The following is a 17,740-nucleotide window of genomic DNA, read 5'->3' on the forward strand; positions in this document are numbered from 1 at the left end:
AACAACTCTGTGCCATGGAAAAATAATTTCTAAACTTCTGTGAGTGTTTTCAAATTCTATCAAACACAGAAGTAAACAAATAAGCTCAACTCTGTTAAAATACAACTGCTCTCATCTGTAGCAAACCCTACCGGCTCTGTTGGGAACAAGAGAAGCTAGCCCCGAGCCATACAGAGGGTGTCCATCTGTTTTCACGAACAGGTCCACCAGCCCTGGAAGGCTGATGTGCCATCTTTACCTTCTCTGCCAAAGTTCTCTAGCGCCAAAGAAAAGGGAAGACAGAGCTAAGGGCTTATGCTGGGCTGGTTTGTACTAATACTGAAGATGCAAAAGGGAAGCACCATAATAGGGGAAAAACCCATTTGGGCTTTAAGGCTGTGCTAAGCTATGGAAAGCCTGAAAAGAATCCAGTTAATTGATGTTTTCTACCTTCCATTTAGGACCTGGTAGAGAAACCTGCCTCTAGGTGTAAAAGATTAGTTTTAGTCTATGGAAGTCCGGGGGCCTCTTACTCTAGGGAATGACCCTGGGCTCTTCAAGTGTCTAATCAGGACAGCCCTGGTATGCTGGAGTTCCTCCAACAAAGGGGACTACTGGGTATGCTCAGTGGTAAGTCCCCAGGAGACACTGGGGATGCAAGGAAGTCCACATCCTGTAGCAGCTTTCTACAGCTGAAAGCAAGGCCCTGACGGGGAGATGTAATGGGTCTTGCTGAGTGAAAAGACAGTCTGCTTCCCTTCCCAAAGAACTCACTTCCAGGGGGTCTTTTCCAGCCAGCTCCCCAATGGCTCCAGCTAATGAAACAATTTTATCCGAGGAAAGCATGCTCCGTCAACCCCCTCCGCAAGCTGCTTACCCAGTAGAGCACGTCTGTCCAGCCCTCCATGGTGATGCACTGAAACACAGTGAGCATGGCAAAGGCAAAGTTGTCGAAGTTGGTGATGCCACCATTGGGGCCAACCCAGCCACTCCTACACTCCGTGCCGTTGGCGGTGCACTGGCGTCCATTCCCTGAGAACGCACACGGCGCCGGGTCCTCTTCAGCCACCACATCTGCAAACAGAGGCGCAGGCTTCACCAGCCAGGGCGGGAACGACTCGCAGGAACCCGTGCCGCAGGAGCCGAGAATCTACCCGCCCTCCTCTGTCCTCACAGCACCTTCCTCAGCCTATACAGACTGATAGTATTTTTTTAAAAAATTACATTTTACTTATCTGGCTGTGCCAAGTCTTAGTGCGGCACATGAGGTCTAGTTCCCTGACCAGGGATCGAATCCGGGACCCCTGCATTGGGAGTGCGGAGTCCCAGCCGCTGGACGACCAGGGAAGCCCCAGAGAAACACTGTTGATTCACCTCATAGTCCAATTTCAGGGGGCTCCCCCCATCTTGTTTGCCAGAACACATTACATAGGAAATCAAGATAGAAAAAGAGACCAAATTCTCATTAATTCTAAATATAATTCACACTAAGAACGGCTTAGATTAACCAATGGATTTGGCTTTCCATTTCCCCCTGCCTCTCATTTTGTTTTAGATTTTTCCCAAACCAGAAAAGTTGTTTTGGGAAAAGCCAAATTTTTAAATAGTCTGGTTAGCAACCATTTTCATTACTCACCTGAGTCAGCAAAAAAACATGTTTTGTGCATTTTTCCAATAAAAAGCTCCAATCCTATAATAGCATAGATTATGATTACAAATAATACCAAAAGGGCTATGTGAAGGAGGGGAACCATGGCTTTTATAATGGAGTTCAGGACAACTTGTAAACCTAGGAAAGACAAAAACAAGTTTGTGAGCCAGCAAGATATTTCAGGGATGCGTTTATATACTTCCTAATGATGCCTGTTCTGTATGGGGCACATGGTAATAAAACTCAAGGAGGTATCTCAGAGCTTTGAATTAACATGAAACCTGGGTGTGAGATAAGTTAAAAGATCCTCTCAAAGATCATCCAATCTAACTCCCTTAACTAGAAAGATGGGGAAACTGAGGCCTAGAGAGGGAACGGCTGGATACGAAAGTCACTCATTCCTGCATTTGTTCATCCGCCCAACAAAATTCCTTGAACATCTGCCACATGGCAAACATAAGGCGGAGTGTTCTGGGGACTATGAAGATGTATTACACAATGCGCTTCCTCCCAGAGGTGAGGTTCCAGTGAGAGACGTAAGCGTTACATATGAATTACTATAAGGTAGCACACAGATGCTAGATGAGTAACATCACACAGTGAAAATTAAAGGAAGGATGAAAGACATCACTTCAGAGTGCAGTGGGGAGAAAAGAGGGCTGGGCAGGAGCCTCCCTCTCTGGAGGGCCTGAAGGCCAAGCAGGATACATTTCCACAGACAGGTGGGTCGCAGGCATGGGAGAGAGGCTGCTCCAAGCAGGGGAAGAAAGTACCCAAAGCACAGAAGAGAGCGAGTGTTGTGTGGCCGGGGATGGCGAGTCTTGGTTGGCGGTCATGCGGTGGAAAAGGGTAGCAGTAAAGGCAAGCAGATTGCGGCTGCAATCTACTAGGTACCTCTGGGTTCTGGATTCGGATTACAGGGCCAGACTCTAGTCCACTTTAGGGGATTTGAGAGGCTTTAGAGGCCAGACTTTAGAGGCTGTCAAAAGACAGCCTCTTTATTTATTCTAAATAAGAGAAAATCAAACAAAAGTTTCATAACATGTATGCATGGGAAAGAGCCAAGAAAACTCAAAAGGCAGGCTTTTCAGAAAGAGAAAAAGTGAAAGTTGCTCAGTCGTGTCCAACTCTTTGCTATCCCGTGGACGGTAGCCTGCCAGGCTCCTCTGTCCATGGAATTCTCCAGGCAAGAGTGCTACAGTGGGTTGCCATTTTCTTCTCCAGGGGAATTTTCCCAACCCAGGGATGGAACCTGGGTCTCCTGCATTGCAGGCAGATTCTTTACCATTTGAGCCACCAGGGAAGCCCCTTATAAAGACAAGTGGGGCTGCAAAAGGCAAAACAGGCAGAAAAGTAGCTGGAGGGTGCTGGGCTCTCCAGGGAGGCCAGGGTGAGGATCTAGAAGAGATCAGAACTCAGCAAGTGAGTCTGAGTTAGAGGAAGGTGCCCAGGTCGGCAGGGTCATGAGGCTAACCCTGGGGCCTGAGCAAGAGAAGGCGCCCTGGAGTGGGGGAGGTGAAAGAGCGTTAGAGGAAGGGGTGGGTGAGGACTGAACACCTGGTGAGTCTGGTCACTAAACAGGAAGGAGGCTGTGCCCTGTGGCTGAACCTCAAACCTTAGGGACGAGGGAGAGATGTGCAAACCTTGGAGCTACCCACACCTGGAGCAACACTGAGAGCCATGGTACAGGAAGAGAATAGACCAGGCCAAGAGGGACAGTGGGGCAATACTCAGCACCAGGCAGGAGGAAGCAGGAGCTGGAGGGAGGGCGGTCAGCAGGAAACCAGAGCCAGCTAGACGCAGGCCCCCTGACACCATGCACGCGCCCTGCACAGTGAGACACGTGGCCACCACTGAGACCCACCTCAGCTTCTCCACCGTAAACAGTCACACCTCCCCAGGCATTTTTAACAATTGCAGGTACTTAAGGAATCACTAGCGGAGAAGGCAATGGCACCCCACTCCAGTACTCTTGCCTGGAAAATCCCATGGATGGAGGAGCCTGGAAGGCTGCAGTCCATGGGGTTGCTAAGAGTTGGACACGACTGAGCGACTTCACTTTGACTTTTCACTTTCACACATTGGAGAAGGAAATGGCAACCCACTCCAGTGTTCTTGCCTGGAGAATCCCGGGGACGGTGGAGCCTGGTGGGCTGCCGTCTATGGGGTTGCAAAGAGTCAAACACGACTGAGGTGACTTAGCAGCAAGGAATCACTAGTCCACAGCTGACAACCAGCACAGAAAAGAGCATGACCCAGAGCCCCCAATCCATCTTTCTCCCCCTTTTCTTTTTCTTTCCCTTCCTCTCCCTGCTCTCTCTCTCTCCTCCAAAGTGCCCTTTCCTAGTATCTTCTCACAGTACCTTCCCAATACATATCCAAAGAAAGAAAGAAGAGGCTGAGATGCTAGAGTGAAATACATTAGAAATCAGAACACACCAAGCAAAGAGAAAAATACTTATCAGCAGTAACAGTAAAAGTTCACCTTGATATGAAGTATACAGGAAGAGGTGGGGGACAAGATGGGGAGGGAAGAATGATAAGAGGTTTTTTAGACTCACAAAGAACTTCTTTCCAGACTTTCATTAAGACAAAATCCTACATACTGCCTTCGGATATTTAAATGTTCAAATGATGTCTTCTGAAGAAAACAATGATCAATAGGATGACTTGTAATGTTTTCATCTTCCATAAGGAATAGATGAAGAGAAAAAGAAACATATCCTCTAATCTACTTGGACAAGATGGGGTTTGTTTGTTTTTTCATTTGCTTTTTATTTTAGGACATGCAAGGGCCATCCAAAATCATCATCCAGCAGTTAGCTCTTCTCAACTGAATGGCAGTGAGCCCTATGTTTCATAAATGTTTATTGTAACTGTAATATTTCAGATGGGCCACATTTATGAAATAATGACATTATATCTTCAAGTGCATGCATACAATTTCATGGTATTAGGCTCTTTTGTACACGACCAATGTGTCCAGCAGATTTCACAGAGCTCTAACCAAGGAAGCCGTGAAATGGAGCAGAAAGAACGCTGAGCCAGGAACTAGGAGGCCAAGGGTCTGGTCCCATCTGGCCACCCACTAGCCGTGAGAACCTGCCCAAGGTTTCTGCAAGCTTCCTCACCTAGAAGACAGTGTGCTCTTGGACCAGACGATCTTAAGGGTTCTTTCCTATATAATGCTTGAGCATTCTCATATGTACCTATTACCTGAGAGTAGGTGGTGAAGAGCTCCACACACATCTGAAGGACTCTATTTGAAACACATATTTACCTTCCAATGAAGGAACTTATGTCCACATACACACACAAAATCAGTCTTGCAGGACAGTCTGAGTTGTCTTCAGAGGGATCAGACATCTCCAAGGTACGTGTAAACAGCCACACCTTCCCAGGCATTTTTAATAATTGCAGGTACTTAAGAAATCACTAGTCCACAGCTGCCAACCAGCACAGGAAAGAGCATGACCCAGAGCCCCCAATCCATCTCCCCAAAGCCCAGCAGGGTCTGCAGAGAGACTTGGATGCTCCCCACAGGGCAGTTAATGAACACAGGCTGAGAAGTCCTCACGTATGACTCAGAGCCACAGAGCCACAGCACCCGCGCGTCTGCTCACAACACAAATACCGCAGGCAGACTGGCCTGTCATTTGTTCTTGGGGGTTAGAAAGTTGCCGTGGTTACTTTGAAATTAGATTAAGCTGTAACAACTGAATCTGAAACCTCATGTTTGCTCACTGAACTTCTCATTTAATCATGGCACACGCAACAGGGCCAGTCATTTTCAAGGTATGTCTATTTTTCTCAATTGCTTCCAGACGGTACTGTGGCTTTGACTTGCGCTGATCTTTTTCAATGAAAAATAAATGAACCATCTTGAAAAACAAGTACACACAAAACACCACTTCCTACATTTTAAAATGTTAAATTTGGAAGTTTTGTTTTGTTTTGTTTTTTTACAGAGAATTTTTGGTGCATTCTGAGTGCCAACGGGTTTAATACAATTTTATGAAGAACTTCTGAAGAAGCAAAAACATGATCTGTGCTCTTTTGAAGGTTTTATGATCTGTGAAAAAAGGCACACCCTGCAATCCCATAGCCATCCTGCAGCTGGAAGCAGGCAGTCACCTCGAAGCCACAGTCCTGGGAGAGTCACTAAAGTGTCTGCCCTCAGAAGTCCCCAGGAGGGATGTCCTCTCATGGGCAGAGCCCAGGGAAGCACATGCCTTGCTCCTTATGCAAATTTCTGCCTGGAGCATGGACGGGGCATCTTTTCTATGCTCAGGTGGCACTGGATCTGGCCTGGAGATCTGGAGCAAGAAGCAAACGAGGGCCTGGCATAGACAGGTACCACAGACTAGCGGGTGACACCGCATCTCTCACACTGAGCACCCCCTCCAGCTCCAGACCTTGTGCTGAGGCTCCCTCTGCATTACTGCATTCAGACCTTACTACCACCTTCCGGCAGGTGCTACTGTGCCCTACACACAGGGAGGACCCAGAAGCATCCGCTTCCTCCCCACACTGGGATGGGCACAGCCTCTCTGCACGATAATTAAGTGGAAGTTTTAGGATTCCAGGCCCTTGCGGCTCACTTTGAGAAAAGGCAGTCAGTTGAGCCCTCTGACACCCCTGTCTATATAACCCACCATGTTCAGAGGGGCAGGCCTGAAAGTGGGAGGAAGTGATGGTGGTGATGGTGTCAGAGGCTGAAGACCAGACTGCAGCCAGGAGGCCTGAACTCATGGTCTCCTACCACCATTCACTTGGCCTCTGCCCAAGAGAATACTCTCTCTTCCACAAAATCAGGAAGACAATGATCACTACTGCCCCTACTCTACTCCCACTGGAGCTTTCACAGGGACCCAAAGTGACAACATAAGCAAGAGTACTCTGTAAACAGTGAAGGCCTCCACGGTGTTGCCTGCAGAGACCCTGGCTGGAGAACAGCAACTCACCTTATCACACCCTGCTTCATAATCCCGAGACCCACCCAGAAGAAAACCGATCTGCAAAATCCTGGCTTTAGGAAACGAAACGTGCTTACTGGGCACTCCTGATACTAGTCGAAGTGGTCGTAACACTCGAAAGGCGCGGAGGGCTTTGACGTCAAAGCCTCCTGATTTGCCACTGGAGTGGTTACCGCCTTCTGTTTCTTTGGTTAATTGTTCCAAAATTACACTAAACAATCTGAAAGAAGAAGAGAGGAAGAAATGTTAGAGTCTGTCACCCAGGGAAGCAAAACAGGATGGTGAGAGTAGCTATTTTTGAACAAAAGCTAAGTCTGTAAGGCTGATGCTTAAGGGAAAGCAAGGCAGAGCAAGAACTGGGCTGTGACCCCTGGCTAGGATCCTACATCTAAAAGGACCAGAGATGGGACTGATATCAGCTGTTTTCCTGCCAATGGAGCATCCTAGCAAGATAGCCCCCGGATCCCTCGTGAATCCCCTCTTTCAATGATGACAATGGAATTGCCCAAACAACAGTAATGACCACAATCATCATAGCAGCTCCCATTCATGAGCGCTCAGCATGTGCTAAGCACTTTACATCAATTATCTTGTTAATCCTCAAAAATGTTATGCAATGGAGATCATGGACACTAAATTACATGTGAGGAAGCAAACTTGGTGAGAACAAGTAACGTGCCCAAGGCCACACAACTAATGGCAAAACTAACATATGAATCCAGGTGTGTTGGCCTCACTGAATGTAGGCTCCATGTGTTAAGTGGAAGTCACTTCAGTCATGTTCGACTCTGCGACCCCATGGACTGCAGACCACCAGGCTTCTCTGTCCATGGGATTCTCCAGGCAAGAATACTGGAGTGGGTTGCCATTTGTTTTTGCAGGGGATCTTCCTGACCCAGGGATCCAACCCAAGTCTCTCGTGTTTCTTCCACTGGGAGGCAGGTTCTTTACCACAATGGCAGGGAACTGTCGTCTCTCTGTTCATTTAGTCTGTTTCAGCCCAGTGCCTAAAACAGTTCCTGACCACAGAAGGCACTCAAGAAATATATGATGAATAAATCAGTGAGTGAATAACTCCAGACTCCCAAATCTTATTCAGTATGTTATACCACTTCCAATACAGTCACTGAGACACACACAGCCCCACCTCCATCCTCACAGGGATGTTCAGGGCATGCTGTAAATCACAGATGCCAAGGAGCTAAGCAAAAGCCAAATGCAGAAACCTAAGACAAGGTACTAATATCGTCATTTTCTCTTTTGAAATGTGAATAATATTGTATCTGGCAGCCACCACAAATTTTTTCCTATTCTCAGAAGGTTTTTCGAATAAAGCTATTTTCAGGCAATCCACTCACTTGACAGTTACTTTTACTCTTTCAAATAAACATTTTTTTTTTTTCAAATAAACATTTGTTCTTTGGAATTGTTGCTTGTTTTTCAGAATAAATAGAAATTTGCCCCTTTCAAACAGAATCGACTCGGGCCAATCAGATTGTGGAAATGATTGGCCCAGCAACAAAGAAAAGGTTTCCAAAGTTTAATTAGCAGCTAAAGTAGAAACGCTGCCCCCACTGGCATGCCTCAGGATAGCCAAGACACTAAGTCCATAAAATACAGGGTGGTCTGATTACAGCGCTGATGGGGCAGAGCCATAGCATTCTGGGGTGTTTAAAGAAGGGTCATTTGTTTTAATAACAGTACCACAATTAGCAGTGAACCTGGGGGGTGGGAGGCAGGGGAAGCGGAGCAGGAGTATGTCAGGTCTTTACGTTTTCAAAGCGACAAAAGGCAGGCTCTTTCTGCTTATGACTGGGAAACGTATCACATTTATGATAGGTCTCTCTCTCTCTCTCATTAGCACAGTTTTGTCATTACTGTAAACCGCTCCCCTCCCCCAGTCAAGGCTGAAGTTAAAAGTCTGCCCTTCCAAACAAGTTCACAGTGTCACAAAAACAAAGCCAAAGTAAGAAAGAAAACCTCAAACTCTTCTGAAATGCAGCAGCCGCAGGAATTTTCATCCCAAAGGGTTAGGAAAATAATTTATGCAGGTGGTGACTTAAGATTGCTTTCAAGTATCAGTGTTTTGCAAAGTACACATCATGGCCCTTTTCTCCCCTGTTCTTCAGTGATGTCCTTGAAAACAGGTGAACAATGCTGCCCCCACCCCCACCCCCCACGGAGGAACCTGAGTCAGACAGGGAAAGCTGACTGCTGGCCAGAGGCCTCAGGAGCCAGGCCATGCTTCCATTCCTGAGTTAGGAGGCTTTAGGAAAGTCTCTTTCCTTCTTGGGGCCTTCGTTTATGTCTGTGTAAACTGAGAAAACTGATTAAATGATACAGAAGCCTGTCCTTCCCATTCTAATATTCTGTGAGATTACGCCTTTCATTGTCTTCCCCTTCCACCCAACCAAACTAAGTACCATGTGCCTGAAGAGATGAGGACAAAAGAACGAAGTATTTCATCCTCAGTTGTTATTAAAAGTATATCTCCAGACAGAAGGAAAAGGCAAGGAGCAACCCAAACTGACACAAATTAGAAGTAAGGGAATGAGCCCCTCGTGTTCACAAAGCTTAACTGATGAGCTTGAATGCCTGAAAGACATGTTTATTGGAAAATTTAGAGGAGTGGAATAAAAGTTGGCTCAGATCAAACTTTTCTATACAGAGAATTACATCAGCTCTGGTAGACATGTTGAACCTTCCTGTGGTCACATTATAACAGTTAACATTTTAGAAAATATCAATTACTTTCTTAACGTCTCTGTTATTGGGAATCTTGACAAAAGCAATAGGTCATGGTTGACTTGGAACGGAAAATCCATTGGATTAAGACAGAATCGGCAGTTGGAAACTTCAGTGAGTAGGAATTTGATTCAAGTAAAGACATAACAATTCAACTTTCCTTTTTCTTTTTAAACTTTTCTTCTGCTCTTTGACTATACTTTTGTACATATTTTAAAGGATAATCTGATATTCTAAAGGTTTTCATACTTAATGAGAAAAAAAGATCAAGGCCAGTTCAACTTGAGCTTCTTAGATGATTTTTTTTTTACTTCTTAAACCAACTTTACTGTGGCTTACTTTATATAAAATAAAACACAACCATTTAATGAGTACAGTGAGACAGGTTTTGACAAAGGCATGAGCCCAAGTAACAAATACTCAAACAGCTCTCTCATGCCTGTTTGCAGTCATCGTCAGCTCAGCCTCAGGTATCCACAGACTTTATCAGTTTTATCATGTAGGGCTGTTTTGTTTTTATTTCCTTTTCTAGAATCTTACATGAATAGAGTCATACAGCATGTTCTCCTTTTATCTTTTGTTCACCATAGTTTTGAGATCATTTTCTATTTCTATAAGCAGTGTATAAGAGTTCCAGTTGCTCCGTATTTTGGTTAACATCTGGTATTGTCAATCTTTTTACTAATACCAGTGAGTACGTAATGCTATGTCACTGTTTTAATTGGCATTTCTCCAATTATCAGTAACACTGAACATCTTTTCAGGTGCTTGTTGACCATTTACACATCTTCTTTTATGAATATCTGTTCAAATTTTTTGCCCATTTATGTACTGGGTCATACTCTTACCTTCCAGTTGTAAGAGTTCTTTACAAATTCTGAATACAAATCCATGGTCATATATATGAAGTGGGAATATTTCCCAATCTGTGCCATATATTTTTATTTTCTTCACAGTGTCTCTTTTGAATAAAAGTTTTAATTTTGATAAGGTTCAAAAATTCTAGTATTTCTTTTATGGCAAATGCTTTTTCGGGTCCTAAGAAGTTTCTACCTAGCCCGAAGTCATAAAGATTTTCTCCTAGAAATACAGTTTTAGCCTTTAAATATAGGTTTATGATTCATTTTAAGGCATTATTTGTATATGGTATGAGGTAAGAATGGAGAAAGTCATCTTTTTCACACAGACAGTTGTTCCAGCACTATTTGTTGAAAATGGTTTCCTTAATCCATTGAGTCATCATGACACCTCTATCTAAAATCAGTTGATCACATCCGTATGGGCTTATTTCTAAACCTTCTATTTTGTTCCACTGATCTTTATTTCTATCACTTATTCTAGTATCATACTGTCTTGACTACAGTGGCTTTGTAGAATGTCTTAAAATCGGGTTCCAGGTTTGTTCTTACAGATTTCCTTGGCTAGTCTAGAGCCTAATTTTCATATAAAATTTTGAATAAGTTTGTCAGTCTCTACAACAATCTTACTGGGATTTAGATTACATTCAATCTATATCACAATTTGGGAAGGACTGATATTCTAGTGATATTGAGTCTTCTAGTCCATGAATTGGAACATTGGGTCTTCCAGTCGATAACATGTATTTAGGTCTTTTTTAATTTCTCTCAGCAGGTTTGGTCATTGTCAGTGCACTATTTATCCCTCAATAGTCCATGGGTTTGATGATATAATAAATAATAATGCTGTTAACATTTCATTTTCAAATTGTTCATGACTAATATATAGAAATTTACATGCTTCTTTGAAACACTGCTAAATTCTTTCAAAACACACTTTCATATTATTTTAATCTTAAATTCACTGAGGTTTGTTTCATGACCCAGAATATGTCTTTATTGCTGAATGTTCCACCTGCACGTGAAAAGAATGTGTATTCTGCTCTTGATGGGTGCACAGTGCTCTGAAAAATCAATTTCCTTGAGTTGGTTGATGGTACTGTTCAGAAGTCCCTATATCCTTAAAGATTTTCTGGCTAGGTGGTCTATCAACACTCCCAAGAGAGGAGTATTAAAGTGTACAACTACAATTGAAGATTTGTCTATTCCCCCCTTTCATTTCCATCAGTTTGTGCTTCATGTATTTTGAAGATCTGTTATTAGGCACATAGTTCATCAGAGCATATAAGCCTAATAGCCAATCTACATACACATATGCACATACCACATACACATTTAGGATTATTATATCTTCTTATGAAATGACTCCTTTATCATCATGAAATGTCTGCACCCTTGATAACATTTCCTGTTCTGAAGTTCACTTTGTTGGTTATTAATATAGCTTTCTTTTGATTGGTTTTTAATTTTGATTAGTTTTGCATGATATATAGTTTTCTGTCCATTTATTGTTGGGTTTAGTCACTCAGTCATGTCCGTCTCTTTGTGACCCCATGGACTGTAGCCTGCCAGCCTTCTCTCTCCATGGAATTTCCCCAGAAAGAATCCTGGAGTGGGTTGCCATTTCCTTCATCAGGGGATCCAGCTCTCACATTGGCAGGCAGATTTTTTTAACCTCTGAGTCACCTGGGAAGCCTCTTCTCTCCTTTCACTTTCAAATTATTTGTCTTTGTAAATTAGGTTTCTTATAGAATTGAGTGTTTTTCCATCCTAACACCAAATACATGTATAAAATCTGATAACCTCTGGATTTTAAATAAGGGTATAGATGGGTTTAAATCTATCATCTTGTTATTTGCTCTCTACTTGCTCTATCCACCAAACTTTTCTTTCCTGCTTATTGAAAAAAAAATTAAATGAGCTTTTGAAGGATTCCATTTAATCTCTAATACAGACTTATCAACTATACCTCTTTATTTTTTTGAGCGTCTCTTCTAGACCCAGTGTCAGCACAAATTTTCTGTGGAGTGCCAGAGAGCAGCTATTTTAGGATTTGCAGGCCATAGGGTCTCTGTGACAACTAGTCAACTTTTCCATCCTAACACCAAATGGCCATAAAACATGAGTGAGTGTGACTGTCTTCCAATAAAACTTAATCTGTTAAAGCAGACAGCCAAATACTTTGTCAATGTAGGAGGTGAAAAAGGCAGTAAATGTCTTTTTTGTCTATGAGCTGAAGCTTGCTGGCCTATGCTGTACGGTTTACTCTTTAACTTCTCATTGTCTACCTTCAAATAATTCCACCAAGTATACAAGCACTTTTCCATGCTATGTGGATATTTCCTTGTTTCTGTCCTTCGTGCTATTTTTATTTTTACTTTCATAGATGCTATAAACCCCACAATCCACAGCTGTTATTTTTGCTTTAAATAATCAATGCTATAAAGAAACTTTAAAATGAGAAAAAATGTTTTCATATTTATACATGCATTTACCCTTTCTGGCATTCTTCATTTCTTTTGTATGGATGTGTATTTCTTACTAATGTCTTTCATCAGTGTGAATAAATTCCTTTATATTTCTTAAGGTGCAGGTCTCCTGGTGGCAAATGTTCAGCTGTGGTTTGTCTGAAAAATGTTCTTTCTTACTTCAACTTTTTAAGGTATCTTCACTAAATAAGAATTGAAGGTGAACCCTTTTCCCTAGAACTCTGAAACTTTCTGTTGTCTTCTGGATTGCATAGTTGTTGACAAGAAGTCTACAATGACTTTTTCTCTACTTTTAAGATTTCTCTTTATCTTTGGTCTTGAGCAGTTTGATTATGATCATGATATGCCTTGACGCAGCTTTTTTCGTCTTTACTTTGGGCTTTGTTGACCTTCTTGGATTTGTGAGTCTATGTTTTTCATCACATTTAGAAAATCTGGACTATTTCTTCAAATATTTTTGTCTCCCCTCTATCTACTATCTTCTGGGACTCCAAGTATATGAATAATAGGTCGTGTCAGACGGTAAAGCATCTGTCTACAATACGGGAGACCTGGGTTCGATCTCTGGGTTGGGGAGATTCCCTGGAGAAGGAAATGGCAACCCACTCCAGTACTCTTGCCTAGAAAATCCCATGGATGGAGGAGCCTGGTGTCCATGGGGTCGCAAAGAGTCAGACACAACGAGCGACTTCATTTCACTTCACCCCATAGGTCACCAAGGTGGTATTCATTTATTTTCCATCATTATTTTTGTGTGTTACTGTTATCTCTTCAAAATCTTTGATCATTCTATTGAGTCTACTCTGCTGTTAGGTCAATCAAGGGAATTTTTCATTTTAGACATATTTTCCAGATCTCAAAGTTCCATTTGGTTCTGTTTTCCATTGTCCCATCTTTTCTCACTGTAGTCATATATTCCTTTTAAGTATATAAACATGTTTATAATAGTTTTTAAAGGCTTATAAAGTAATTCTCCACTAATTCCATCCTGTCTGTCATTTCTAGGTCTGCCTCTATTAATGGAATTTCCTACTAGCTATGGATCACATTTCTTCACAAGTCTAGAAATATTTGACTGGAAGCTGAACACTTTATCTGGATTTTGTTGTCTTCCTTTAAAGAGTGTTGAGTTTTGCTTTGGCGGGCATTTAAGTTACTTGCAAGTCAGTCTGCTCCTTTTCAGGTTTTTTTTCAAATACTATTAGCAAGGGTTTCAGGTAGTTTTTACTGTAGAACAGGAGTTGTCAAAATTGTTTTGTAAGGGGCCAGACAGTAAATATTTTAGGCTTTCTGGACCTAAACCACATAACTCAACTATGTAAACAAATGCTTGTGACTGTGTTACAATAAAACTTTATTTACAAAAATTGGTAGCAGGTTGAATTTGGCCCACTGATTGCAGTTTGCCAATACCCACTCTAGAGTTAGTTGAGCTGTATTATTAATGGCCCTTCTGGGGTTTCAACTGACAGTCCAGGGTGTTCAACAAGGTCTTTCCACTCTGGTTGCTTATAACTTGAACAAATCCCAGACCTATATGAGCCCTAGTTATTAGTCAGCTATAGCTCCCAGCTCTTCCTTTTTCCCTAGTAGTAGTCTTTGCCTGGACTTATGGACTATCATCCCATGTACATGTAGCTTAGGCTTCAGCCAAAACTCAAGAGGGCCCCAAGGCATATTTATGGACCTCTTTCTCTTTGGTCCCTCACTGCTCCCATACCATGCCTCTCCAATTTTAGCCATCTCAACCTTCCTAAACTCTTGTCTCTGTCTCTGCAACTCAATGAGATCACCACACTCTGCTTGATTCCGTCTTTGTGCTCTATGATAGTCTGAAAAGTGCCTCCAGATGGAAAGTTGATTGCAGGGTGGGACAAAAGAAATGGAGCTAAGATGAACAGACAGTCCAGAGTCAGGAGAGTTACAGCAAGATTATTCCAGAACAGAGAGGCCTGTAAGGCTCCTGCTTGCCATTCTTTGTTAGAGTTCATCAAATACAAGAAGGCGCGATACATATCAACTGTCTGTTCATTTTAGTTGCACTATCTTTGCCATAATGCCTTCGATTCCAATGTACTAGGGTGGCTTTTGCAACAGTTAATATTTTTCTAAGTCTAAATCATACTGTTGGGCTACCATTTTGGATCCCACTCCATCTTCCTAGATTTGAAAGAAGAGGCTCAAAATTTATCCCACTCTCCAAATATCCAGCACCATTAGTCTCTCATGAAAAAGTAAAGGATTCATGATAAATAATAATAATCCAAAAGGAAAAAATCACCTTGCTCAACTGCAGAAAGCATTTGAATGAAGTTACGGAGATGAAAACAGAAAGGCCGCTTAATAATTTCTATCTGTGGGAATACATACCATTTTAGGAATAACCCATTTTACAGCTAGGCAACTAAGACTGAGTAAAGGATCTTATTTTCCTGTGTGGGTGTTTGGTCCAAAGACCCAGCATTCCTCTGACATTGATTCATTTCTTTCTTGCTGGAAACATTTCCAGGTGTTGAAGGACCAGACTAACACAGGCCACAGTTTTTTAACATTCTCCTTTAACTGAAACTGTTGGTGTCTTCTTCCTGTGACAGGATGCAGGGATAATGTCTGCTTCTCTGCATTTTCTGGCTTATTTCACTTCATGCCGGATATCTGACATTTTTCAAGCACTTGTTTTGTTATTTGAAATGGGATAGTAGTGTGCCAAATCTTTTCCCCCAAGGCAGCAGAAAAAATTAATAGCTTTGCTCAAGGGATGTTAAATGGCAGAGTATCTCACTGCTATGAAGGATTTATTACTGCTTTATTTTGGTTTTTTAACTTAACGGGGTGTTAAGTATAAGAGCTCTACACGTTGGACTCAAATCACCAGCAGAGCTGGCCTATCTGTAAAGGCCCAAGGCCTTGTAAGAAGAACCCTCTCACATCACTAGCTGAGCTTGAACTCCCTTCCTTAACACGTTCCTCAAAGAGGGAGTAACAGCAATGAGAGAATTTCAAATTGGTCTCTGGCATCACCAGGCTTCAGAGAACTCCTGACAGGTTCTGGCTACAATCACCATCATAAAGCATCAAGCCTGTGCCCTTAAAATACTGTTTTCTGTTACTCCCCACCTTCCATGTTCCAAAAAAACATTTCCCCAAATAAAAGGGACTTACCCTACTATGACTATAACAAAATCCAGTAAATTCCATCCATTCCTAACATAAGCATTAGGATGTAGCAATAATCCATATGCTATAATCTTCAAAAATGTTTCGACTGTAAAAATAATCAGGAAGGCATATTCTACTTTTTCCTGTGAAGAGAAACAAAACAAAAAATTGGGGGTGGGGGAGAAGAAGAAAAAGAAATAGGGATTAGAATCAGTGTCTCAGAAATATTAGCATTTAACTCCAAGCCAAGTTTTACTATGAGAAATGGAAAAATTAGCGCTACACCTGGAGCAAGAAGGCATTTTAATTCTAACACTGAATGTCTCATAAGCAACTAAGTGTAAAGCACTTTCCATCCTGGACTGCATGGTTGCACTTTGCCACCTGCCTTGATGTGTGCATGGTGACCCTGCCTAGGACATAACCGCGTGTTTGTTATTTCTGCACATTTGCAAAACGCAGCATGTTTTCCTCCTAAGCTTGCCCAGTCAGGCCCCCAGGAAAGCGCAAGGATGCTACAGAGATTCCCTCGGGGCTTTGAACAGAATGTCCTTGGGAAGAAAGGAAGATGTGTCTGCTTTGACCCTCTCCTCCTCTCGGGTTTCCATCTTGACTTCTAGGTCAGGATCGGCTTTGTCACTGAGCAGCAAGATGACCTCGGCAAGCCCCTCCTGTCCTCTGGACCTGCGTTTCCTCACCTGCGCAGTAAGGGCGGGGGAGGAGGGGATTCAGGATGGCAAGGCCATGGCCACCTCACTGGTGTGCAGCCTCGACAGGTAACCACGCACATTCCCAGGGAGCCTGGCCTCAGCCCTGGAATGCTCGTAACAGACTCAGCAGCCACTTCCATCTTACTGCCACAGATCTCTGAGATGCCACCCTCATGTTATGGGACTCTCAGAATCTTTCTGATGCCAACTCATGTAATTCCAAGAATTGTAGAAAATGCATCCATCAGCAAGTCTCAAAATGTTGGCTCTCTCCTCTTTTACAAGGTTTTCTTTGTATGGCTTGGGTTTCAAAAGAAATATGGACTGTTGAGATGTATGAGGTCAATTTTACAAGAGGCATGTGCTGGCAAAAAGCTACTTAAAGAACAACTAAGTGAACCATCCTAATTAAAACTCTTCCACATGGACCATAAAGTCCTCTGCTAATTCTCTGTGAGACCTGAAGAAAGTTACCAATGCCTCAGGAAAACAGAAGTCATGGAATTCACTTATTAAGATGCCTCGTGCAAGAGGGCAAATAAATTTGGCTCAGGAAATACTTAGTGAGCACCTCTTCTCCACGATGGGCCCCACTCCAGGAGCCAAGATAAGAAAAGCATCTCCACTGTGGTCCTATCTTTGAAATGTTTAGTCCAGTGCAGAAGGTAAGGGTTTCAGATGTGATACACAGAGGACATTGCAGGAGAGGGAATTGACAGAGAGCAGTTCTGCACCTTGATAAGCAGTTCTGTCCTCTGATAAGGCCAAAGGGTTAGACCCTTTCTCCCCTGCTGAAACTGAAGCTCCAATACTTTGGTCACCTGATGCAAACAGCCGACTCATTAGAAAAGACACTGATGCTGGAAAAGACTGAAGGCAGAAGGGGATGACAGAGGATGAGATGGCTGGATGGCATCACCAACTCAACGGACATGAGTTTGAGCAAGCTCTGGGAGATGGTGAAAGACAGGGAAGCCTGGCGTGCTGCAGTCCATGAGGTCCAAAGAGTCAGACACAACTGAGCGACTAAACAACAACAACAACCCCTGCAAGGACTTGCTTTGCTCCACAGAAGCAGTGTCTTGTCTAGGCCACCCTGGGCTCTAGCTGCCACCAGAGTGCTACGCCTCCATCGCAGGCGAGTCCCAGGTGGGACTTCGCTGAGTTCTGCCAC

At 43.0% G+C, this 17,740-nt stretch overlaps 1 protein-coding gene across 5 annotated transcripts in view; it reads right to left on the minus strand.

The window, feature by feature from the left end:
* Positions 1 to 17,740, minus strand: part of CACNA1D (calcium voltage-gated channel subunit alpha1 D) — a 351,812-nt gene that overhangs the window by 150,603 nt on the left and 183,469 nt on the right. For all 5 annotated transcript variants that reach the window (XM_069561585.1, XM_069561588.1, XM_069561586.1 and 2 more), the window contains exons 4-7: positions 15,860 to 15,999; positions 6,684 to 6,826; positions 1,616 to 1,768; positions 857 to 1,053 (exon numbers count right to left, since the gene is read on the minus strand). In XM_069561585.1, the coding sequence (XP_069417686.1) occupies positions 857 to 1,053; positions 1,616 to 1,768; positions 6,684 to 6,826; positions 15,860 to 15,999 (633 nt within the window). The remainder of the gene's footprint in view (positions 1 to 856; positions 1,054 to 1,615; positions 1,769 to 6,683; positions 6,827 to 15,859; positions 16,000 to 17,740) is intronic.

This window comes from Ovis canadensis, chromosome 19, assembly GCF_042477335.2.
Source record: "Ovis canadensis isolate MfBH-ARS-UI-01 breed Bighorn chromosome 19, ARS-UI_OviCan_v2, whole genome shotgun sequence".
NCBI lineage: Eukaryota > Metazoa > Chordata > Mammalia > Artiodactyla > Bovidae > Ovis > Ovis canadensis.